At 49.2% G+C, this 24,117-nt stretch overlaps 1 protein-coding gene across 1 annotated transcript in view; it reads right to left on the bottom strand.

Annotated features, from left to right (window-relative positions):
* Nucleotides 1-351: 351 nt before the first annotated feature.
* TTI1 (TELO2 interacting protein 1) overlaps nt 352-24,117 on the bottom strand; it is a 47,497-nt gene continuing 23,731 nt past the window's right edge. The window contains exons 3-8 of the mRNA XM_044263052.1: nt 22,374-22,571; nt 18,044-18,192; nt 15,256-15,396; nt 13,098-13,302; nt 12,719-12,806; nt 352-689 (exon numbers count right to left, since the gene is read on the bottom strand). Of these exons, the coding sequence (XP_044118987.1) occupies nt 506-689; nt 12,719-12,806; nt 13,098-13,302; nt 15,256-15,396; nt 18,044-18,192; nt 22,374-22,571 (965 nt within the window). The 3' untranslated portion in view covers nt 352-505. The remainder of the gene's footprint in view (nt 690-12,718; nt 12,807-13,097; nt 13,303-15,255; nt 15,397-18,043; nt 18,193-22,373; nt 22,572-24,117) is intronic.

Genomic DNA, 24,117 nt, shown 5'->3' with positions numbered 1-24,117 from the left:
TCCAAACTGACAGGTTTCTTCCGGTAACAGCTCCGGCTTATTGTTCCAGGAGAGGGAGTGTGCGTGTCTGTGACACAGGGCTGCATTCTGAAGACCCCTGAGTCGTGGTACTTCCACATGGCCCTCGGGTGCTCAGGAGACACACTCGGTGCCTAGTAGAGGCCTCCCTCCATGTACCCCTAGGCTTTTCACTGTGCAGGGCGTATGTGGTGGGGATGGCCTGTAGGGCAGCTGGGGGCGAGGAGATGATAAGGGAAGGAGTTAAACCCTTAGAGCTGTCAGGCAATGTCATTTGAAAACACCAGGTATGAAGTATAAATAATAGTAGCTACTTTCCTTCCATCCAGTTTCTAAGCAGTTGTGTGATCGATCAATTTATTAATCGATTGGCTGTCGGATCCACCGTCTCGCAGTCTTCTCCGCCACCGCCTGGGGCCAGGGTGGGGTCTTCCCCGCCTGCAGGACGGAGGTACCATCCTGCTGCACCCACGTGTGTGTGGGGGGGTCACTGCAGCTCCTGGAGCAGGTGGAGCACATTGGCTGTGTAGGGGTTCCCCTGCCCGGTGGTCCCCCGCAGCTGCACAGGGTGGAGGCTCGGGTGGGGAGGTGTGAGCTGCTCGGGGCAGTAAAGTTCATTCAGGAGAAACCAGATGCAGTCGGGGTCCACCTTCATCAGGTGGAGGAAAACCCTGTGGAGAGAAGGAAGGGAGGGTAGGCTGGCGTCTCAAAGGAGCAGAAAGAGGGGAGAGTGGCCACTGTTCTCCCGAAGAAGCTGCTTAGTGGGTTATTTGGGGGGAGAACCTGATAATTACATCAAATCCCTTCAAAGAGCAGAGCAAACCCACTGTCGTTCCTAAGACAGGGCCATGAGGATGGTCTCACAGCATAAGAGTTTCAGATCCATTGATGTCGAGGAGAAAGTCCGAGCAGAACAACACTGACATCAAACAAGCTCTTGGCAAAGAAACCAGTCAAGTTCTGGGATGTCAAGCAAGAGTTTTCAAAGAAAACTGACAGGAACCACCCCTCATTCCAGGCTCACAGGGTAATAAGCCCGCACTCCCGAGTCCCCAGGTCCTCATCCCCGGGCCACTAGCTTGCGGCTGAACTCTGTAGCTCAGCCCCTTCTGGCCACCAAGAGCCCTGGGCTCCTGGTGGTCTGGACATGCTCACGCCAGGATCAGACCCAGTTACTCCCCTGCAGCAGGAACCGACTGAGCCAGTGCACTGGTGTCCTACACGCGACAGGGACAGAGCTGAAGGGCCCGGGCCACCCGACACCATACGCCCCGCCAAGGGGGAGGTTCTTCAACCTGGCCTGAACTCTGCCCTATTGGCACAGATCACCTGTTCAGAGAGGCTGGCCTTCCTGAACCATTTTGCTTAGGCGGCTGCCCCTTATTTCTCTCTTCCAGGATACCTGTCCAGCACCTATTGTCTACTGACCACCTCCTTTTCTCACGAAATAGCTCCCGAGGGCTGTGACCACGCCTTTCTGCTTTGCTGCTGCACCTGGGATGACACACCTAACTGGTTCTTTTATTTATTTATATTTTTGGTAAAGATTTTATTTATTTGAGAGTGAGAAAGAGAGAGAGCAGGAGGTGGAGGGAGGAGAAGCAGACTCCCCACCGGGCAGGGAGCCGGACACGGGACTTGATCCCAAGATCCTGGAGATCGTGACCTGAGCCGAAGGCAGACGCTTAACCCACTGAGCCACCCAGACGCCCTTGGTTCTTATATTTAACAAGTGATTTATGACACTACATGGTAATAGCTTAAGACAGCTGGAAAATTACACCCTATGAAAGGATCTAAAGGAGAGGTCGACTGTTCATCTCCAAGAACAGTCAGTCTAGTGCAGGCTCCCCACGGGATTCACGTTATCTTGGCCATCTCTGCCCGGTAGCTGTGGGAGATGATTTCGAGTCCTGAAATCAAGGAGATTTCAGTCTCCTCATTCTAGAGACAAGGAATGTACTTCCTTCGTGGTTTTGCTGTGGTTTAAATGAGGAAACACAGATCCAGCCCTACAGTGTCTAGCCCAGGCAATCCCTTTGTACCAAGTAAGAGGGTGGACGGTACGTATCTGATGAATCACATTTTATTCTTGATGACCGAGAAGCCTCTCTCATATTGCTGAACAACAATCAGGAATTTAAATGCTTGCTGAATGGAGCTAAATTCTGTTTTTATTTTTGTTAATCTGAAAACCTTTGTGCCCTTCGGAGATTTGGGTCTTACCCTGGGGGGAAGCTAGTTTTGCTTTCTTCCTTGGGTTTAATAGACATCTGCTAAGAAGGCAAGGGAGGCAGGTGGGAGGGGGCCCTTTGAAAATTTTCCTGGCCTGGTTTGTGCCTAAACAATTTAAGTTTTCTTTACTTAGGATAATCTTGTGCTTATAATCTCAGCGGTGGTTGCCGGAGAAGTGATTAGAATATTCTAATTCATCGTTTCCACTTTGCCGCAGAAAGGAGATGGGGCCTGCGTGGGAGACAATTTTTGTTTAAAAACAAAAATATCTTTGATAATTAGAGTGGCAAGGGAAATTATGAAAAAAACACACCAAAAATGGGAAGCTGATTTCTATTTACATGTGACACAGTTGACGGTTTTCCCTGGTGCCAAAGACGGTTAGAATGCAAATGGTTTCATTTGATTTTTTTTTTTCCCCTTCCAGAACTGGAACGGTTTCTCAGGCTACAGCCTGGCGCACTAAGGAATATTTTGATCTGGGCAACAGCGAAGTGAGGCTGTGGCCCACCTCAGTCACGGTTCTGCTCTGACTTAACTCAGCAAGAACATGTTGCAATGTTCACTCTGAGTCCTTTTTAACATGCTAAATGCAGATGTTGTACTCGCCCGCAGGAAAGGAAAAGGGAAGAAGCCACTCTCCTTGCCCTGTGAGAACTAGTTTTTTTTTTTTTTAAAGATTTTATTTATTTATTTGAGAGAGAGAGAAATGACAAAAGAAAGAGAGCAAGGGAGTAGCAGACTCCCCGCTGAGCAGGGAATGAGATGCTGGACTCATCCTGGGACTCCAGGATCATGACCTGAGCCGAAGGCAGTCTATTAAGCAACTGAGCCCCCCAGGCGCCCCACCCTGTGAGAGCTCCAAATACAGTGCTCACAGGGAGGCCAAGAAAGAATGTGTGTACGAAGCCCACCTTCTTGTATTAAGTGAGAGCCAAACTCTTGCAAGAATTATTTTGGGTCTCTTTTCGTAGCTCTTAAAGGGGCAGACTCCCCAGAACGGCAGGCAGCCATCCATGTTCCCTCTCCTGCCTCTGGGGCTTGGAGCAAATTATCTTGCCTCCGTGAACCTGTTTCCTTTCTCTCCAAAGGAAGAGGATCACACCCGCCCCGCCCTCCTCCCAAGTTTGTGGCGAGGCTCTAAGGAGATGAGGTGCAGGAAAACACTTTGAAGTGCATAATGAAAACACTGGTCCTTCCAGAGGGTATGTGTGTGTCTAAGGAATAATTATCACTACCAACCTCTGCAGCGCCGCCACACCGCGGAAACTTCTTAGACACTCCGAAAAGGGCAAAACATTTGTCTTTTGTTTCACTCGCAATTTCCCTCATACTGACTTGGTGGGGGTCCCAGTCCTCCGCAAATGGCGCTCTCCTTTCGCCTGTTATTTTCGAGAAGAAACAAAGGCAATATTCTTTGTCCTCTGCGTGCCCGAGGCTGGCAGCGGATGCCATGCTGGGCAACCAGGTGCTGGTAGGTGTAACCCGTGCTCTGGCTTGGCAAAAGGCACGCAACCTGCTGAACCCTGAACACGGACACATTCTGAACCCGAACCCTTGTTCGCTTTAAGCCCTCCCTCGAGGGGAACGGAGGCCCGGGAGGTCTTGTCTGAGAGCTCAGGGGCCCAGCTTTGCTCCAAACTCGGCTGCCACTTTGTCCTGCGGCCAGTTCTTGCCCACCCTGAGCTGGGAAGGGGTGGGTCCCAGAATGTGAAGAGCCGGAGGCCAAAGACCTTAAAAGCCCTTTTGCATAATCCAAAGCCAGAAGACGAAGAGAGGACCTCCGCTTTGAAGGGACCGGGGTAACTGCCTGGAAAATGTTCCTAATACATCATGAGACATGGCAGAGATGGTTGTTGAACATACCAAATGGCCGGCTCCATGTTTTCTCAAACCAAAGAGAGACACTTAAAAAAATATATATATGTACACCATTTAAGTTCTGAACAAAAATTTCTCTCTCCTTCCCCCAGGCCCAAATCAGTGGCTCCGGGGAGCACAGTTATCAAGAGATTATCTGGTCCCCAGAGTTTCGGGAGGCACTCGGCTGTGCCTCATGCCTCCGAGTGTCCTGAGGCGAGTGATTATCTCTCAATAACCTGTAGGGCCGTGTAGCTTAAATGATAACTTGACTTTAAAAAATTTAGAACTCGCCGTTAGGCAGTTTCTAAGCAACCTCTGTTTCCATGGCAAAGAAGCCTGGTGTTTATACTGATTTTTCACTTAAAATGCGGTTTTATTGAATTTCGCTCCGTGCAGGCAGCCATTTCCCTGCACTCCAGCCCTATCTACAATTGACGGGCATCAGCAAGTCCCTAATAAACTCCAGACACCAAACCAATGGAAGCCGCTCATCCCTTCATGGTCAATCGTGGCCTGCCCCGAGTGACAAGGCTGGCAGTGGGGGTGGGGGGGTGGGGGGGCAGGAGGAAATGTGCTCCTAGAATCCGGTCAGCAGGGCTTGGGTCCCACCTCCCTGTGGTTCACCTGCTCCAGCCCAGGCACTGAGCCGGGTGTGTGGGATACAAAGACGGACGGAGGAAGGCTCTGGGCTCCGCCTCTAGTAGAGAGAAGGGACCAAGCAGAGAGGTCCACGGTGCACATGTTGGGTGGGGCTGGGGAAGGACGCCTGAGGAAGGGGCACGGCAAGTTGCTTCTCTGCAAATACCAGTTCTAAGGCCCCTTCCTGCATCAACGGTCCACAGGGATCCCCACGCACGGGCACTGGAGCACAGCTCCTTCACACCCTGAAATGTAGCAACACCCCCAGAAACCGCTCTGCTACAGATGCAAAGGTTCCAGAGCGCGTCTTCACCACCTCCGTCTAGCCGGCATCTGCTCAAACGCAGCTCTAGAAAACCGCCAGCCAATCCAGGCCCAGGGAGGCTAAATAAACCGTAAGTGAAATGCAGGCTTCCAGCTCTCCTGGGTGACAGGCTACTCTTTCTCTGTCAATTACTTGCTGGAGGGATCTGCTGCTCCTTGTCTCTTTCTGGATTTATAAAACGCTCTCACGAGCTGTCTGCATAAGTGCCAGTGGTAAGGGACTTGTGGCCTTGTGATCTGTTTATTTATTTATTTTGGGCTTCTAAAGAAGTTATTCGGCGATGTCTCCTTAGGAACGCGATACAGGCTGTCTCTACAGGCCATGACGAAATGCAATCGGGAAACAAACTCACTTGTTGGAAAGCAGGCACACCCACAAAGTTATTCTGGCTTCCCTGCTATTCCCTTCCTGGCAGAGCTTGTAGTCTTTTCCTCTCTGGCCATCTCTTCTCCCGCGACGCGGTGCGCGCCGATGCTACAAATGAGGCTGTGTGTTTCCTTTTAAACAAATGGATGCTTGGGGGTGTCGACATGTCCCAGCCAGCGAGCAGTGGGGTGATGTTTCTATCTTGGTAATTTACTCTAATAGGTCTCGGTTCATTGGTTAACCAGTATTTCAAGCCTGTCCTTTCTTGCTATTCAATTTAGCTATCTTCTCCTGCGAGGAGGTCGTTTTTTTGTTTCTAAATGTTGGAAATGGAGGATTATGACTTGGAGCAACGATTTACTTTCCAAATAAATACTACCAATTGCCTCTGCGGCTATATGTACTCGTTAGACTTAACTACATTTACCTGTTCAAAACCATCCATCTATCCATCTGGCTCCACCTCGCATACTCACACAGAGACTGATAATAAAAATATTTAAATGCAACGGGGACAGAATTTAAAACCATAAACACCAGTAGCAGCTTACGCTGCTAATCACACCCCCAAAGTACCACAAGACAAAGTATCATAAATGCAGCGGAATGACTCCACTGCTTTGTGCATATTTAAAAAGATATGGCACTGAGAGGACCAATCTGTCACAGACAATTCAAAAATAAGCCAGAACCTAGAAGGGTTTAAATCCCACTGGGGCAGGATTTAAAAGCAGCCCCTTCCATCTGGCTGCCTCTCCTGCCTCCAGGTCCCCCGCAGGCCTAGATCTACCGGCAACGTCCCCACCCCTGGCCAGGCCTCTGCAAGGTGCAGATTTCAAAGCCACCCTGTGCACTGGGTTGGGGGTGGGGGTGGCTGGCCCAGGCCCCATACCGTGATTCCTGCTCCACATCCACCCTTTCGCCCCAAAGGTGCATACCTTTGAAGATAAAGACATCTTTGCAGCAACCTACCTATTTGGTCCCCCTCCCCCCAGTCTGTTTTCCTGGAACCCACGCTTTGGCACTAAGCCAGCAGCCTCTGCTGATGGATGCAGGAAAGCGGCCGCTCGAGGAAGTGTTCTTGTGCATTCACTGCAAGGACGTTAGAGACATTAGTCACAACAGTCCCCCGTGTTCTAAGATGACCCCTGAAGAAATTTTCTTAGGGTTCAGAACCAAGAAAAGCTGTGCCTCTTTCTGCGAAGCTCTCTTTTCTTATTTTGGGGATGCCGGGAAGGTGTGCACTAGACGCTCCGCCTGTGAGGAAGACAAGGAGCTCTCCGTGCGCACTTTACAGCGCAACCTCTACTTTGCCTTCACCTTGTTTTTTTTCCCGTTCTTGTTATTTTTGTTGTTGTTGTTGCATACACTTAACTGATAAGATGACCTGGGTCTTCTTTTGGAATCAGGAGGAAGGTAATAATGCTAACGACTACTTACTTTTTCCTCTGTGCTGACATTCTGTGCTGAAGAATAATAAGCACGAGTTTACCGAATCCTGGCAATAATTTGATTAGGTGGAAAATAACAGATATGCTCCCTCTAGTCTTGCAGATGAGGGAGTGAAGACTTAAGAGACCTAAGCTGGTTGGCTCACTGGTGATGCCGCCACCGAGTAGCCACGCGAGGCCCCCTCTAACTTGGTTGACATCTTTGCAATCTTTCAACTCTCAACACAGTTACTTGGCTTCTTAATTAAAAAAAAAAAAATCTTGTGAATAAACACACACATAATAAGATAATCAAGGCCATTTTCCTGGCTGCCTTACTCGGTACCAAGGTCACGACATTGACAGCGGCCTCTTAGGTGCTCAGGACAGACCACGGACCCTGCGAAGTGATGAAGCAGGTGCCCTGTGGGGTCTGCCAAGGCTTTTGACATGTGAAATCCACTTTGTGCAGGTGGTCCTGCCCCCTGGAGCATCAAGTGCATCCTGCTTCCCAACCCAGTGCGGTGTGCAGACACGCAGGCACGCCCCGCACCTGCCTTTCCACTGGGTGGTAAAACGCTAGACCCCGGCAGATTATCAATCACAAGACAGCGCCAAGGAAGCAGGGGAAGGACAGGGAACATTTGGCTTAAGTAGCACGGAGGTCCCTGCCTTCAGATCTGAAACCCAGCAGCCCACTTTGTTTATAATCTGCATGGCAGATGTCTCTTATCTTTGACACCAGGAAATCATGCCTGTATATGCACGGTGAACAGCTTCAGATCTGAGTGTATTTTTAGAACAATGAGCCTGGAAAAGAAAAGCAGCAATGCCTGTCAAAAGATGGATAATAGGAAAGCTAACTACTTGGGTCTGGATTTGTCAACTATTAATCAAATGTCAAAAGGAAAAATATTAGGAGCGCCTTCATTTCCATGCTGGGTGTGATCCGAGGGGGAAACAGCTTTGCAGCCCAAGCTCAAACACACTGCCCACAACATTTGAGGGGATGAGCTACTAATTTCAAGCTCAGCTGAACTAACGGATCACCTCTGTGGCTCCTGATCTGTTCAAATATAATAGGCCCATGTGTGGGTAAAGAGAGGAGCCGGGCTCTGACGGGGATGAAATGAACGAGCCCGTGCCAGCGCGCGTTCGTCCAGGGTTTGAAGGCACCGTCTGGTTCTTTGATGGGCTGGGATCCTACTGCTAGAAAGAAAGCGGGGCAGTCAGCCAGTAAGTGAACCTTGAAACCTGGGCCTGACTTCTCACGCAGAGGGTGGTAGGGGGAGGTGGCACAATTAACATGAAAAGATCATTCCACGGTAAAAAACTCTCTTCGGAGTTCGGTGAAGATGGGGCAGACTTACAGTAGGACACACCACGCCCAAGTGCCTAGATGTTCAGAGGATGTGTATACGCCGTATCTCCTATTTGCCACATTTATATATATATATATATCTCCTTCACCGGGGCGTGCACACACACACAAATACACTTCCAGAGTGCAAGCCCGGTGAGGGCAGACGCCTCCTCTCTCTCGCTCTCCTCTCATTTCAGTGCCTACAACGGTGCCTGGCAGGCCGCAGCTCCTGGGCTGGCCAGGAAAATGAATGGACCTGCGGACTGGCCTCCCTCACAGAGAAATGCAATTCATTCCCACCACCCTTAGTTTACAGAGCAGGGAAACGAGACATAAGGAAGTCATTTGCTCAAAGTCCCAGGGCCACGTAGGTCTGTTCACCTCCACGGCTGGTGCCCTCTGTCCTTGTGTACAGCGGCTAGGCAGCAGAAGCTGGGAGAGAGCCCCCTGGTCACAGCATGCCCTCCCCGGCCACCACCATGCCAAGGACTGTAGCAATCAGCAGCCGCACAACCCAAAGGGGCACTGGCCAGTCACTACCTGCTGGTACCCTGCATCCCCGCCTGGGTCCTGGGATTGGCAGGTGGTGGCAGGCCTGGGGGTGGAGACCAAGGGGCCTGAAAGCCTTGTTCTTCTGCCGTGAGACCCGTGGAGCATGGACTTCATCTTTTCAAAACAGGTATTGCCTCGTCTGTACCCTTTAGCCCCAGGATGGAAGGCTTATTGGATGATTTAAGACCTCCCTACAAAAGACAGGGAGCCTCAGACGCTGCTCAGAGATAGGCCCAAGGAACGTGGTTTCAACGGAGTTGAGTTGAATCAAGCTGACAGACTTTACTGGCTTTAAGGAAAGACATAGAAATTTGGGGTATGTGCTCTCATCTCAGATTCCTTTCATGTGTGAGAAGGAAGAGCTCCATGGTCAGAAAGGCACAGAAGTGTGAAGGCCCACTGCATGCTGGGAGAGATCTCGGAGGCGTCAAGGGCTACTGGGGAATTTCAATCAGTTGAGTGGGCCTCTGCCATGGTTGAGGTGGGGGCATGGCTGACCTGTTCTTTGTAAGCTAATGCTTACCCTCAGGGACCCAGCCTGGTTTACAGCATGTGGTATGCTGACCCCTCCTCCCACATGCCAAATTGGATTTTCTCGTTTGTTATCCATTGGAGTTATTTAACTAGATGGACTTTGGGGGAGCTGGTATTTTTCTTGCATAGCCAGTTAACAGTGACACCTAGTGGTGACATACGGTGAGGTTCTACCCTACCCCTACCCCCCTGCCCCTCCCCCAAGTTGCAAGATTTATGCCCCTCCTTACAAGGCACATTCGCTAGATAAAAGCATTAAACTGGAATGGCATTTCTGTTCTTAGCATTTACAGCCTTGGTTATATCAACCACCCCCTGATCAATTTCCATTTCTAGAGTTTACAGCCTGGATGTAAAAGCCTGCCACAAAGGCTCTATTTAATATGACAAATTAAAAAAGCAAACACAGTCTTGGTCATTCTTTGGAGCCAGGAGAAGCAAACAGGAGGGAGGAAAAAGCCAGCAGTAATGCACACAAAGAGGAACTTTCACGGAGCTGCTGAGTGAATGTCTCTGTGCCCTAGCCGGGGAGGCTGACCCTCGGAGGCTCCAGCCCCTACTCGGCGGACCCAAGAGATGTGAAGGGGAGCAGAGTGCCACTTTGGCGTGTGGATTGAGCTGGAGGCAATCAAGACCCGGCAGATTCAAGAAAAACTCTTACTTCTCCTTTAACTGACTGGAAGAATCTGAATAGAGGGCCTCGCCCAGAAAGAGCTATTACCAGAGATAACTTTTCATCTGATTAACCTATGTGGATGGCTGGGCCAGCCTCTAATCACCAAACACCTGCTCTTGTTAGGTCCTGTGAATCGCCGTCTTGAAGCCCCAGACCCCTAGGCCATTCCTCAGCTCAGGGTGGCAAAAAGGCCTCAACTGCCCCACTTGACTTTGGGACTCATGTTCTTATAAGGTGCCCTCAGGTATGAAATAAAAAATGTGTTTTCCTCCCGTTAATCTGTCTGCCAAAGAACCCAGAAGGGTACGATGGAATGCAACTTCGTTCACCCCTCCCACGGCTGCTCCCCCATCTCCTTTCAGAGCAGCCACTGGCCCTCCCTGGCCATCCCTGTCACGGGGAAAAGACATCCCTCCTGCATTGGCAACTCACTAGCTCTGAGGAAGCCAGGGCATCTGTGGACGGCTCTGGCTCTCACTGGTTCTTCTGAACACTTAGCCGAGGCCGGAGGCTGAACACTAAGCCACAGGGCTCCCTCTTGGGCCCTGGCAACAAACACAACAACCTTCCCTTCTCCCATGAGTGTGTGGCGGGCGTCAGTGCCTGCTGCGTGGGGGATACACAGGGGCAGGAGTGGGGGGAGGGGGCCGGCGAGGAGATGCGGATAGTCTGAAGAGAGAGTCTGTAAGTCAGGCAGACAGGCTTCCCTTCTGGAATGGATATGGGGTGTAAGCGCTCCCTGAGCCAGGGGACCAGGCACGCAGGGTTTCAGTACCAAACCACCCCCACCCCACCGCCCTCCCTTCCCTCAATAACGAGGCTCACAAAGAGACCAGGTTTCCCATTGTCTCAGGATTCTTCTCCTATTTACGGAGCTTATTAATTTCTGAATCAAGATGCCAAATCAGCTCCTGATCAAGGACAACGCTGGTTTTTTTTTTCCCCTTGGCTTCAAAATAAGTTTGCAGATGATGTGTTTGTGAACCAATCAACCCTGCACTTCCTCCCCTCCCAGCCTGGCAAGAGGGAGGTCATCTGACTCAACCCCGAATGGAATGCGCTAGAGCAAACAAAGGCGCAGCAGTCAAGTGGTCTGGCTGCATTTTCCTCCTCCAGAGGCACCCTGAATACCAACTCAAGACTCAGCAAGGTCCAATTCCAGGTTTAATTGCTTTTAGCGGCACAAAAGAAAATTAGAAATGAAAAGATAATGAATGGCGAATATTAGCTTGTTTGATGGGTCTGAACTGGAAGGACGGGTATGGGGTGGGTGGAGGAAAAGTAGAATGGGACAGAGAATGGGAAAGTCAGATATTTGTGATTCTTGGTTGTTAACAGGCACACAGAGAATTTACTTCAAGATGAATTCATTACCTTCTTGAGTTGTACCTGAAATCAGTGTGAGAGCAGCTTCAGGAACACCACCCGGAGGGGGAGGGCTATTTTCACCCTAAGTTGGTTCTTGAAGGAACCAGAATGTCTGAGGGTAAGAAGCTGGTTGGGATGCGCCCCTGTGCTCAAGAAACCATGACTGATTCTGGGCCTAGGGGAAGTGACGGGAAAGTGACAGAAAGAAAAAAGGGAACTGGGGAAATCAAGAGCAAAAAATTGCAAAGGACAATAAATCAATCCAAAAGGAGATTTCCATCACTCCCACAGAGTGCAAGGTTTATAAGGGAGCAAGTAGCTTCCTCATTTCATAGTCTGGGCGGCCTTGCAGGCCTTCAGGGAATGGGAGGATTCCTACCTCACCACGGAAGAACAGGGACTCGTTTCTAGAAGTCTGAGAGGTGGGAGGGATTGTTGATTTGCCCTGGGACATAGGAGCAACAGCACCCGGGGGAGTACGCAGGGCCAGGCCAGGGAAGCTAACTTCTGTTCCAGTAGCAGACACTGGGGGATGGCAGGCCCACTCGGGCCCCCTGACCAGCTCTCCATCCAGCTGGAGCAAGGGGGCCACAGTGCATTTTTGGTCTCAAGTCTGGGGAATGCTGCTGTACTCAGAATTTTAGTTTTTGAGAAAAATCCTTTGATGCTCAAGGAACCAGACATAGTTTCTCCCATTAGCGGTGGCACAGCTACTTGAGAATAAGTAAAACTCTTAGAAATCACAATCACCTCGTTTCAGAGTTGGAAAAGGCCCTTTAGACCCTTAGTCTAGTGATTCTTTATGTCCCTCAGTTCACAGATGCCTACTCTCATCTGATGAATGCCATGGACTCGATCCAGAGAAAGGAACGTTTAAGGGTCTGCGTGTATACGCCCCATTTTGTGTACAATGTGCAAGGGTTCAGAACACCTGACGTCCACTGAGATGCTCTGGGGTGTCAAGGTGTGCCCGATCAGTACCCCAATGCTTATGCTTTGCAGAAGAAGGAGCCGCGGTCCAGACAGGTGCCAGGGCCTGAATGGGGCCTAGAACCAGATCTCTCTCCTCCCAGGAGAACTGCTTTGTCCCGTTTGCACACCATCTTTCTGCTTTTTGCCCCTTTGGAATTGCTGCTGACACTGCAGCAGAGGAAAAGGTTACTTGCAAAGAGAAATGCGTCTAGTAAAAATACCATCTCTAGAGTTGGCCCAGTTAAAGAAACCATCTTAACCCGGCGAAAAGAGTGAGGAGAGAAAAGAGCGGAGATGCCTTGACTCGGCTCGCCATTAGCAAATCATCTATAATTTAGAGCAAACGTAAAGAGATGCGGGTGATCAAGCAGACGTACCTCCTGGCAGCCTCTTGTAATTTCACGGGCTGTTTGGCGCTGAGGTAAATCAAGCAGGCATCAGCCACTTTATTCAGGTCACCCTCACCTGCAGAGGGGAGAAACAAAACAAGCATCGGGGCTCAGACTTCATCTGGGACAAGCAGAACGAGTGCCGTCTGCGGGATTTGGAACAGTGAGGCGAGAGGCCCCGGGCTCTTGACTCCATCCCGTGAGTCAGAAAAGCACATCAAGATAGGCAGGAAAACGAGGGCGAAGTAAAACTGAAGGAGGTACCCACGAGGGGAGAGGAGGGAGCAGGACTGGGTGCTGGGTGCCACGGTGCTGGCCAGATCGCACGCAGGCTGCGTGTCCCGAGGGGAGGGTGGCCGTTACCTACCGAGGTCCAGTCTCTCGCAGAGGGGGCCCAGGCCCTGCAGAACGGCCAGCTGTAGCTTGAAGGCCAGCGTGTGCGTGTACACCGGTCCGGCCCGGGCGCTGACGGGAGCCTGGGTGACTAAGGAGCCGGCCAGCTGGGGCAGGATGTCTTTGCAGAATCGGCTCCTCAGAAAGTCGCCACACTTGCCTCCCAGGGTACGCAAGACCTGTAGAAACAGCCCCGGCTCTGGTGACTGCACATTGCCAGGCAGCACAGAGCTAAGGAATGTGTGGTAATTCAATTTCTTCTTGGGGGAAAAAAAAAAAAATAGAATTACTGCTGTTAATTCCTTGCCCATGGTTTGTGATTCTGACAGTTATGAATTCGGAGGTCTCTGCTCCCAAGGCATGGCTGCTTCTATCCATAAATACAGATTACACGCGGAATAATTCAAAGGAATCTAGGGTTGGATGGATAATATGATTAATACCTTGATTTTCCTCCCTTTTTTGGTTAAAAAAAAAAAAAGAGCTTAAAGCAGTTCACATAGATCATCTCTTGACTCTTCCTAACATCCCTCGAGAGAAGGCTTGTGCTTTGAACTCCAGCTAGCTGAACAAACACAATGAGGCCCAGCGGCTGCTGTGCGGAGGCCCTGGGGGGGGCAAGTGGCTGGCGGGGGTCCCTCGACGGGGTCCAGGCACGGGCCCGGCGGTCAGGTCCCCAGCAGATCCTTGCCTGTCCCACCGCACCATCTCCCACGTACGTCACCCTCGTCCCATCTTCCACCACGGGCGGTTTCTTTACACGTCTTGTTTTAAACTTTCTCTAGCAGAACATATTGAAATGTTTTGCCCCGTTGCACAAGGCTGAATATACAGGATAATAGGAATTTCTTTAAAAATTGGTAAGCAAGGCATAACCAGCATGGAGAGTGTTTGCCGACTTTGCAGAGAACAAGGTCCTTTCCACAGGGCCCTCAGCTGGCTTGCACAAGGCCCTCCAGGCCTCGGATGTCCCCAGCGTCTCTGAGGGTGGAAAAGCGGCCTCAGTTACAGTGCAAACATGTTTCTATTTCTCCCTTTTTCTACGCCTGCTGTCATTTCAGATTACCTATTAATTTCCACAAAGGAAGGCAGCATATCTGAATAAGATTTGGCAAGACCCCCCTGTCTTTCTTCCTAAGTCTCCCTCCTCCCCTGTGTGTGTGTATGTGTGTGGTTTTGTATATTTTACTTTAGAAAAAAAAATATTAACAATATTATATGTTTTAAACACAAGCTCCTACTTTGGTCCAGTATATGCTGAAGAATCTTGCAGAAAACCAAGATACTTTTGCCAAGTGTACTGGTTGCATTCCTGGTTTCATTTTATGTCCCTACACATCTTTTTGCTTTGCTTCATCTTGCTCACCTACTCCTAATTTATGTTAGCTTGCCCTGGGAAATATATCTCTGTAGGTTGCCTTAAGTGCTTTTCAGAATAAGGAAGAATATAAATAAATAAGCCAAAATACATGTGCTGATATAAGCCAAACTAAGTCAGGGAGAATGAAACCTGACACACACACATATATATGGCTTTTAACTTTTCAAAGCATTTCACCAAACAGTCCCATTGTAGCCTTGACAACAATACTATGAGGAAGGTGGAACACAGGCTCCTAAGGCCAACTTGAAAAAGGGTGGCTGTGGGCTTTGCCCAGAGTCACCTGGATGGGCAGAGGATGCCCACTGCTAGAACCCAGGCCCCTTCATCTTGACTCCTGTGCAGTGCAAAGAACCTGGGCACAAACACAGATTTGGGTTCTATCACCTACCTGCTGTGTGATGCTGAGAAAATCCCTGAACTTCTCTGAGCTTATTTCCTCCTCTGTCAAAAATGAGGAGAGCAGAAACTACCTTGGAAAGCTGTTGTGAGGAGATGCGTTCGCGTGGGAGGCAGCGCCAAGCCCACACGGTGCTCGGTAAATACTGGCAGTCCTTTTCATCTGCTAGTTCCTTCTGCTCCTAACTCAAGAGGGGACTGACTTTTACTTCCTTCTTTGTGCCTTTCTTATTTTGCTCTGCTTTCTTCGAGGACCAGCCAAAACAAGCGGGGATCCCCAAAGGCGCGGCCGCGCTCTGCACCGGCGACCCCCGCCCGCCCGGCTGACCGCGGTGGGACATCAGCAAGGTACCTTGAAGGCTCTGAGCACCACCAGGGGGTCGTCACTGGTGAGTCGGCGCACGAGCGAGGGCCAGGCCCGATGAGCCAAGGGAAGGAGCTGGTTCTTGTGGGACTGCAGCACAACCACGCACAAATCCAGCACATCCAAGACCTGAAAGAAGAGAGGATGTGATTTCAGCAGGGCGGGAGTTCGTCGCGGGAAGCGTGGAAGAGCGTTCCTGGAAGTTCCTAGAGGTGAAGATGGCAGCAAGGAAGACCCAGAGCAGGGCTCAGGGCACTAAGGCAGGGCCGTGGGCAGCGTGACACAGGAGGAGTAAGCGGGGCCCCACCGTGAAGGTGTCACGTTAGAATTTTTTAGTTCGTACTAAGTGCAGTGGGGAGCCATCAGAATGGGTTAAGCAGCAAAAGGCCATGATACAATTCATGTTTGAAAAAGGTCATCCTGGCTTCTGAGCAGGGGACGGGCAGGAGAGATGCGAGTGGGCCCCTCAGGAAGCAGGCACATGCCCGCAGGAGAGGGCAGGAATGTGGCCGCGGGGTGGTGGCAGCATGAAGGGGTCTGAGGTCTGTCCTGGAGGTGTATGTGTACTGAACGTGTACATGAGCTGTGTAGACGCTGACGGCCCCCGACATCGGGGTTATAAAGAGAGGTGTTGGGAGGGACTGCCTGGAGTCAGGCTTAGCGACTGAACGGATGCAGGCGCCGCTGGCTGAGACAGGAGCAGGCAGGGGAGGACGCTGAGAGGCCGAGAGGCTGGGTGAGGGCATGTTCCCTTGCTTCTACACGGAGAAGCCAAGTAGGCAGCCGAGGTATAGGTCTACCTCAGAAGAAGGGTTCGGGGTGGCCTGGACGTAAACTGGATTGTTTACCCTCCCCCGAGAAATTTACCCGGGAGAAATTTACCTGAGAATACATGTCCTGATCTGCAGCTCAGAGGGAGACTACTACTGGCCTGCCTCAGTATCCCCAGCAGGGGTCATGACGATGAGCAGTGTGGCCTTTCCTCCCAGAGATGGGCTGGCCTTCACAGAGCAGAGGGGAGGGTGCACGGCTGAGTCAGAGAGACTGAGGTCTGCTCACAGAGCAGTAAACCCCGCTGGATGTCAGCTACGTGCTGGTCACACGGAGGCCGGAACAGCAACAAAGAACAAAAGAGGGCCCGCGCGTGAGGGGAAAGAGGCAGGCAGGGCGGGAAGAGAAGCCTGGGTGTGTACCGCACAGCAAGGCAGCCCAGTGGAAAGGGTGCTGCTACCGTGGGCTTCGAGTGAGTTCTGTCACTAACTGGGCAAGTTACGTCAGACATTCTGATTCCAAGACAGACATTTCCTCCTTCTGCCGAAAATGCTCATCTCCTTGCCTTGGTCCCTTCTCATGGCTGGCTCCTTCTCTTGAGCCTTTAAGTCTTGGCTCAAATATCACGACCTCGGGAGATGCCTTCCCCAATGGCCTGGCCGAAGCTGGGGCAGAAGCTCTGTCTTCTGCAACAGGGTTTGGCACAGAGAAGGCTCGTAATGCACGTTCACGGATGGGGGTTTACTATTTTCTATCACAGAACCTGCTTATTCTCTGCAGAGATTTCTTCGCCTTCTAGGTGTGTATTTGTGTATTTCCCCGCGAGAGACAGGAAGTTCCATGAGGACAGGGACGCCTGCTTCACTTTAGTCTGTACAGCCTCTGCCTGACCTGCAGCAGAGCGCAACACACACTCGGCCGCAGCTGAGGCTCAGTACTTCGTATTTATAATCAACAACACAGTGAGGCAGGTCCCATCACACCCATTTTACAGAAGAAGCAGAGGCTTAAACAGGTGAAGTACTTGCTCAAAGTCACAGAGGCAGAGCTAGGATGTGAACTCAGATATGCAGGTCTGACTCCAATGTCGGTGATCTCAATAACATGGTGTGGACACGGCTGCTACAGAGCCTCCGTGAAAGGGAAGACACTAGGGCTAATGTATTGCCTAGACACCTACCATCAAGCCTTGCATACAGCCGGCACTCAAACAGTACTTGCTGCATGGAACAAGAGATGAATGCTAAGAAGCTCCTCTGAGGAAATGAAGTGAGTTCCACAAAGCACAGACCCTGGGATCTGAGATGATCCTGGAGTGGGGTTTCTGAGCCCACCACCCTGAGCAGGGCAGCGTGCTCTCATCGCGAACAGTAACTCACCGAGGTAGCTGTGTTTCTCACATCTGCTTGGGGGTGGGGAGGACCAGGCCCCTTCCCTGTGAGAGCTTCTCCCAGGTGATTCTGAAAGCCCTGTCCCCACGCCCAGTCGCCCCACTGTCCAGTTTCACGATTGCATCGTTTAAGTCCTTGCTGATGGGGATGCTACGTGGGAAACTGCCGGCAAACGAGGAAGTACAATTAAAAAATGTGGGTGTTTTTCCAGGGATGAACATGGAAACAGACACAGAGATAAGGGCCAGAGTCAGGCGTGGAAGAATGACTGCTCCCAAGGATTAAAACCCGCCTCCCACATGAAGTCACTTTAGAAAATGATATCCTTTCCAAAGCATAGGGCCTTCTTGCCCTTGGAGAGTCAACGGATGTCCAAAACTTTGTGTTTTTTTAGTTCCACAAAGGGGACTTGGCTCCCTTTTGGCGTCTGAGCTGATACAGAAGGCCGTAAGGCTGACATCCCACAGATAAATTCTTCCTGATGCCTTCTCTTGGCCACAACACATGGACCGGGAGATAAGGGCAGCCTCTTGCTCATCCATGCCGTCCCTGGCAGCCAGAGCGACCCGCGGTCCTGCTGCCGTGCAAACGCGGGGAGAGGGCTGCACACTGACCTTCAAGCGGATCGTCAGGTTCTTATCGGACAGCAGGTGGATGCAGCGCTCCATCACATCTTTGGCTATCTGGATGTGCACTGGCGGCGGGGGCTCCACATCGGGACCAGTGTCACACTCGTCCACCTTCGGAGGCTCTGACTGCTCCTCTGGAAAAAAAAGCATAACTGGGGACAGTGTTTTATGAGAGATGCCCCACTTCGATGTGCTCTCCCAACCTCAGACGCAAGGAATGGCGTTTACAAGGAACTGATCCTAAGGAAACCATATAAAATTTGGGTAAGAGCGCCGGGGTGGCTCAGTGGGTTAAAGCCTCTGCTTTCGGCTCAGGTCATGATTGCAGGGTTCTGGGATGGAGCCCCGCATCAGGCTCTCTGCTCAGCAGGGAGTAGGCTTCTCCCTCTCTCTCTGCCTGCCTCTCTGCCTAACTTGTGATCTCTCTCTGTCAAATAAATAAATAAAATCTTAAAAAAAAAAAAAAGGATATTCACCAGAGCATTAACTATATAACAGCTAAACTGGGGGTGGGGGGTGGGGAGAACCCTCCATTGCCACCTAAGGGGGAATAATTACATAAGCCATTCTATGTCCATACAATAATGTTATCATGGGGGCCCCAAAATTTGTGTTTACCGAGGGCTTTAACAACAAGGGAGAATGTTTATGAAAGAATATTATGTTGAAAAGAGAAAAGCAGTATATACAATTGCATACACAGGTGGAGATTATTATGTAAATTTCTCACATAGCAGGAAGGACCGTGAAATACTAACAGATGGGGCCATGAGATCATATAGGATTTTGATTTTCTTCCTATACCTTCTGTCTTTTCTAAATTTCCATTAATAAATATTTCAAATAAAAATGTAAGAGGGCAACATTTTAATTTGGATACCCGAGACTGGCAGCTCCCCAGCTGGCCTCTGCTCTGACCTTTACCCTTTCTTTCTTCTTGGTTCATTCTTTGACTAAGAGGCTCGTTTGTCTCCTCCACCAGCCTGTAGGATCTTTCGATGGCCAAGATCAGGCCTTACTGATGTCTGCATGAGAGATCCCAGCGCGGCAGCCTGGTACAATACCCAGGGAGGGGGTCTGATCAAAGGAGGTCAGTTCAAGTCCTGACTGCACCCCTATTAGCAACCTTCTTATCCTACATTACTTCATCTGGAAAAAAGGTATAAAGCACGCACACCTCATTTGCTTGAGAGTTAAGTAAGATGAATGCCACCAGCTATCAGCATTCCTCCACTGCCTACAGTGCTGTGTTGCACATGATAGGCCTAAGTTTGTAAATTAAAACAACAATGAAAAGACCTGAGAATTGCATGAAACCCAGGCCAAAATCCCTACCCTGGAAAATTTTCCTCTATGCACATACAGCCCCCAGCTCTGCAGCCCCTCCACCAAGCTCCCATTACTAGCTGTGCTCATTTCCACTGAGCTGAACGTTGTGTCCTTCACTTTTTTCCATTTCTGTTTCCTCTACTGGAAAAAACAGAATCTTATAGCAGAGGCCACACCTGTCTCTACCAGAAAAGATAAATGAAAATGCATTTGTAGAATGCTTGGATTTCTTGAAGAAAGGGTCCTCAGATACACGAGGTGCTTTCATTGTGGCTAAAACAAAAAACACATGTCAGACCAACATCAAGCCAAACATTCTTTATAATGCCAACTCTGTGGTGTGAACTTGATGAATGATAATTATAAGAATGATAAGGCTGTGCTTTTCTTCCCAGAGGAGGATTTGTTGTTTGAAATTCACCTATTGCACAATGTTATTTGAGGGATGTGGATTTTTCTGTTACTGGGAGAAAGGTTGATTCATTCAGTCTGCTCCTAGCCAACATCAACTAGAACCAGAAGATCCTAATCGTGAAAGAATGGATTCACAGACAATACTAGAATTTCAAACAAGAATGGCAAATCCGGATTACGAGGGATCATGATGCCTCCCCTCCCTCTGAGTTTCTGGGTTTTGGTGTGGGGTGCAGGTCAGGAAAAGAAAGACTGGGTTGGCTTAAGAAATAAAACTGAGAAGAAAAGGCCTCATAATAGACTTCTGATCAGAAAACTGTCCTCGGGGAGGGCAATGATTCCATTCCGCATAAATCATTCCCTGGGCCCTGTGATAATTCCCTGACACACCAAAGGAACTGGCAGTAGTTAGATGCATCCAACAGACTATTTCCAATTATCCTGGAAGTACCGGTTTCAGTTCACCAGAGTCTCGGAGTGGAGACCACCAAAAAAGAGAAAGAATCCTGCTCAATTCCACCCTAACAAACTAATTTGGGACTCAGTTCGATTTAGGATAGTTCTGAGACCACCAAGCTCATTATGACTTGGCATTTTATATTTGCAGAGGAGATTCTAACAATTTATTAATCCTTCCGTGACCTGAAGCTCCAGATTGAGCTTGTGAATAAAACAACAGGCCCGAGCTTCGACTAGCCTGAACTCCCTTCTCCTTTATCATATAAATAGGGAAGAAAAACACTGAAATCTCCTCCCACCAATAAATAAATGGACAAGGCATATGAACAGACAACGAGCACAAGAAAAAAATCGTCGGGAAAGGAACATATAGGAAAACGTTTGACCTTGCCTGTAATCGAAAGAAATGCAAAGTCAAATATCGAGAACCATTTTTCATCTATTAATTCAGCAAGAAGTGAAAGTCATAATGGCCTACGCTGGCAAGGCTGTGGTACCACCGGTGTTAATCCCGCGCTGCTGAGGGAAGGTATAAATTGACACAACCTTTCTGGAAGGCAATTTGGCAAGCATAAAATAATGTTCATATCCTTGACCCAGAAATCCCACTTCTGGGATTTATAAAGAAATATGCAAAAAAAAAAAAGGGAATGTCACGTGCACAGAATCATCCACTGCCGCACTGTTTATTAGAGTGAAAAGCTAGAAGCAACTCGAACTTCCCACAGGGGAATGGGTACTTAGTAGCAGCTATTAAAACATTAATTATGAAAACTCTATAGCAACGTGGGAGAGTTGCTGATTATATAACTAAGTGCAAAAAGGGTATAATGTATTTAAACTGTAGCTGGAACCATATAGCAATAGATCTGCAACAAAAAAGAATGGGATAAGATGGCACAAAAAATGAGGGTGCTTACTGGGTAAGTGAAGATACAGATGTAGTGAAAAGAAGGGCCATCTGTACCCCATTGTTTATAGCAGCAATGGCCACGGTCGCCAAACTGTGGAAAGAACCAAGATGCCCTTCAACGGACGAATGGATAAGGAAGATGTGGTCCATATACACTATGGAGTATTATGCCCCCATCAGAAAGGATGAATACCCAACTTTTGTAGCAACATGGACGGGACTGGAAGAGATTATGCTGAGTGAAATAAGTCAAGCAGAGAGAGTCAATTATCATATGGTCTCACTTATTTGTAGAGCATAACAAATAGCATGGAGGACATGGGGAGATGGAGAGGAGAAGGGAGTTGAGGGAAATTGGAAGGGGAGGTGAGCCATGAGAGACTATGGACTCTGAGAAACAATCTGAGGGTTTTGAAGGGGTGGAGGGTGGGAGGTCAGGGTACCAGGTGGTGGGTATTAGAGAGGGCACGGATTGCATGGAGCACTGGGTGTGGTGCAAAAATAATGAATACTGTTACGCTGAAAAAATAAAAAATTAAAAAAAAAATAAAAGAAGTGACAAGAGATGAGATAGGAAAGAAGGCAAAGGAATCTTCAGTGTCTCTCTGAAGGATCTTTAGGTCACCAGAGGAGGGACCTTGTTTTTAAAAAAGAAAGGAAGTCATTGAACTGAATAAAGCAGGATGGTAGCAAAATCAGTCCTGATCATTAGTTTATCCCTGACTTGCATTTTAGAAGGATTACCTTGGTTTCAGGGAGGAGTATGTATCAGATCAGCTCAGGACTGATCTGACACAAGTTAACAGTGATTTGCATGAGAGAAGGGTGGAAAGGCTAGAGGCCCACAGGGGAGTCAGGAAATCGGAAGTAAAAGGACTTAGCATACAGTCAAGGGAAAAGGTAGCTTGGTTTAAGTGAGAGACAGAGGTAGGCCTGCAACTGAAAATTATGCATCCCCAAATTGGGCACCACCTAGGGCATGATTCTTGCAAGATGACAATAGCCCAGACTTTTATTTATTCGTTCAAATAAATGAAATATACTTTTCAAATGAAAAAAAAAAAAATGAGGGTGATTCTGCTAAGCATGGTGGGGTTAGGAGCGACTTTTCTGATTTCCAAACATTTTGTAATGCGATTTCATTCTTATAATAATCTGCTTCAAAAAGAAAAAACTGGCTAAGCCAAAATAAACAGTTACCTTCTTCATTATCAAAATCTGAGACATTGCCATCTGCCACATCCTTTTCTTTGAGGTAGTTCAGCAAAAATTGTTCAATGTCTTCTGCTGTGGCGGTATTCTCAGGAGCTGCTGGTTTTTGGCTCAAATGACTTCCCTCCTCCCCTGCACTCTGCTCTTGGGGTTGCCCGAGATCACCTGTGTCTGGGAACCACTGGGCTGAAAATCAAGTGTTATAATGATCACCATGGTCATTGACAATAGACATTAGCACTCTAGCAGCAGAATAAGCTCTTTGCCACGGCCTGCGTGTCCCCACACGATCCAGTCCCTCTGTCCATCTCTCCAACCTCATCTTCCAGCTCCTTCCAGTTGCCCGTGGACCGAGCATCTTCCCATTCCTCTAATGGGGCAGGTGTTTTCCGACCCCAGAATGTTTTGCATATACTCTTCTTGCTGTCTGGACTACTTTCCCTATGACGTCACATTTGGCTAATTCCAATTCACCTCTCATGTTTCAATATACATAGAACTTGCCTAGAAAAGCCATCCCTTGGCTTCCCAATCCAATATAGGTCCCTAAAGGCTCTCTCTTTTTTTTTTTTTTAAAAGATTTATTTTATTTATTTATTTGACAGACAGAGATCAGAAGTCGGCAAGACGCAGGCAGAGAGAGAGGAGGAAGCAGGCTTCTCACAGAGCAGAGAGCCCGATGCGGGGCTCGATCCCAGGACCCTGGGATCATGACCCGAGCCGAAGGCAGCGGCTTAATCCACTGAGCCACCCAGGCGCCCCCCTAAAGGCTCTCTTATAGAGTACTATCTTCTCTCCTTTCATATCAACTCATCAGGATGTATAATTACCTTTATCTTGAGTATACTGTTTAGTGTCTGCATCTCCCTCTGGACTCTACACTCCACTGATTGCCACTGGAATCCAACACGCCCAGCATGGAGTGGGTGTGCCCAAATATATATGCTGAATGAGAAAATATGCAAGAGAATACATACAAGCGACAGAATTCTGAGTACAGGGTGCACTCCTCATTAGCAGAAGACCGGCTCTATAGTCTTGGAATAGACACAGCCCCTCATCTGTATTTCTGATACATGTTCTCTCCAAAGCTTTTCCTTCTTCAGGCTGCTCCAATCTTCTGATGTGTCACCACAGAATAAGGTTTAAACATCACTGAACCAGTCAGTGGTTTTCAAACTGTGCCGTGAGGAGCCCTAAGGGTTCTGCAGGAAAGTCTCAGGGCCACAACAGGGAGGGCCCCGAGAGACAGCATGCTAACGGGGGTGGGCCCAGGGCGTCTGACTCCCCTCTAACCTAGCAGCTCTGATTTCAACTCTTTTTATGTACTGGGTTTCCCCTAGGGCTTCATTTCAAAAAAGGCTCTAAACACTTAAAAGAAACAACAACAACCACAAAACCCCAGAAAACCCCAGTGTGAATTTTCACCCTTTTACAGACAGCAGGAAAAATGCCTCCGATAACCTTTAGACCCCGCTAATCTCATTTCTGTCAAGGAGCGCGTGCACAGAGCAACAGCAGACGGGAGATGCCAGGACCAGGCAAATGGGAACCACAGAGAGCGAACGCTGGGTGAGAGTCTTTACTCCAGAGCCTAGAGGTTCTACATGGAGGGGACCACTTAGGCCATTTCCTCAATGCCCCACCCCTGCACATAGGTCAGGCCCTAGGCGATTCCAAGGGATTGCATTCCTGACGTGTTAAAATCAGGACTTAGCATTTACCATGATCA

Source organism: Neovison vison, chromosome 8, assembly GCF_020171115.1.
Source record: "Neovison vison isolate M4711 chromosome 8, ASM_NN_V1, whole genome shotgun sequence".
Taxonomy (NCBI): Eukaryota; Metazoa; Chordata; class Mammalia; order Carnivora; family Mustelidae; genus Neogale; species Neogale vison.
Note: the sequence above shows the minus strand (reverse complement) of the source record. Positions and strands in the feature narration are given on the sequence as shown.